The 1772-nt window shown below is 49.9% G+C and overlaps 1 protein-coding gene across 1 annotated transcript in view; it reads left to right on the plus strand.

The window, feature by feature from the left end:
* The first annotated feature begins 529 nt into the window (after positions 1–529).
* LOC104393639 (octapeptide-repeat protein T2-like) overlaps positions 530–1772 on the plus strand; it is a 48804-nt gene continuing 47561 nt past the window's right edge. The window contains exon 1 of the mRNA XM_010003149.1: positions 530–583. Coding sequence (XP_010001451.1) covers positions 530–583 — 54 coding nt within the window. The remainder of the gene's footprint in view (positions 584–1772) is intronic.

Genomic DNA, 1772 nt, shown 5'->3' on the forward strand with positions numbered 1-1772 from the left:
AAGCCGCTCCGACGCGTCACCTACGATACCCTATCTCGACGAGAGTTTAGTACGACGCGGTATCCCATGCTCATACCGCCGCTGAACAGCAACGCTAGTTATGTTAACATACCTAGTCCGTGCAGAGGCCGCAAGGATGCTTACTACAACACCGACTCGCATGGAACACGATAACTATTCTAAAGCGACGACCGATTGCGTGCACCGCAACGCATCTATTACAATACCAAATCACATCTAATACAAAAACAGATTCCAATACATTATGTGGTCAAAAACCGTTGGCATGTAGCGGGCGTAACAACAAACACGGTAAAACCTTACGATACCGTGACAGGTCCGATACGACATCCTCGGACTTGCGACGCCACGAGTACGTGGGGTGAGCTAAACGGTCAAATGAGATGCAATGATAACACGTAGAATACAATGCATTAACGCGGTCTTAAGGGATACAGACTAAAATACGATTATCGAGCCCGTTACGGCACCGACACGATTACGACGCGACGCCGGTGACTCCCGTACGATGCGCAGCGACGCGAGATGCGACGACGACGTGGCCGACGTGGCGCCGAGTCTCGTACGATCCGCCGTAAACGAGTAGAAGGCGAAGCGTAGCGTCCACGTGAGGTATAGCGCTGTGACGCAACTATGCCTAAAGTACGACGAGCCCCAGACCTTCCAAATACAACTGGTCAAATAGAACGCTTCACATGCAATACACAAATATATACTCTCATACTCTACATGATTGAAAACAATCAGTAACACAGAGACAGTGTAGAAATAGCAATTATAAAACACTACAAAATAAAAAGAAAATACTGCCACAACATAGCAAATAGAATGGAATGCGAACGGCTCCCATACGACACGGAGAAAAAGCTAATGCGAGAACGCGAAGTCAAATACGCCACCCGGTAACGGCCGAACCGACCGCAACGAATCGAATGTACGGATTCCCACGCGATTCACAGATACAAATGCTATTATAATACACGATCTCATACAACGCAGCAGCAATGGATCGCATACGATACACGTTCAATCGGCATAAAATAAAGAAAACAGATGAAATGCAAGATGGCACCAAAGTCTTATACAAAACACTGCTACATACAATATTAGAATCGATTACATCACCAATTCACATGCAACAGAACACTACCCGGTCTTCTGGGAACTGAGAGAGCCCACCCCACACCCCTCCTCCGGCGTGGAGCCCTGCTGGGACGGGTACAAGCCCCAGCTGTACAAAAAGGTTTCTTTCCCATTGCTAAACCTCAGTGCTTAGGCGTGGAAAAGTGGCCAAGCCTCAGCGCTTCCGACAGACAGGTACCGGGACAGTGGATATCCCTAGTTCTGCCGCTATTTTACCCCTCCTTTCATCCCTTCTTTTCAAAGAGGCAAGAAAACCAGCTCAATGGAGCCACACGCTGGGTGCCCCAGGATAGCCCAGAGCCACAGTGCTGACACTGATGGTTATTCCTCCTCAAGGAGCTGTTTTTCTTATCTTTGCAGTCCATTGGATTGTCTAAAAAGCAAGATGCGCTCTGCCAAGTGCCGTGAGGGTGCAGCACATGACAGAGGAGCCCAACGGAAAGGTATTTTCCTTTGAACGGAAGCTCTCCTCGAGTCACCTGCCGAGGACTGCCAGCGGGCACCCGGCACACCCGGAGTGGCGCATCGGACAGACGCGCGGGGGACGAACCCTTGCTCTGCTACCGCTCAAAGGGACTCTCTCCCCAAGCTGTGCACCTTCTTCTGGG

Source organism: Chaetura pelagica, unplaced genomic scaffold (assembly GCF_000747805.2).
Source record: "Chaetura pelagica isolate M959 unplaced genomic scaffold, ChaPel_1.0 scaffold828, whole genome shotgun sequence".
Classification (NCBI taxonomy): Eukaryota; Metazoa; Chordata; class Aves; order Apodiformes; family Apodidae; genus Chaetura; species Chaetura pelagica.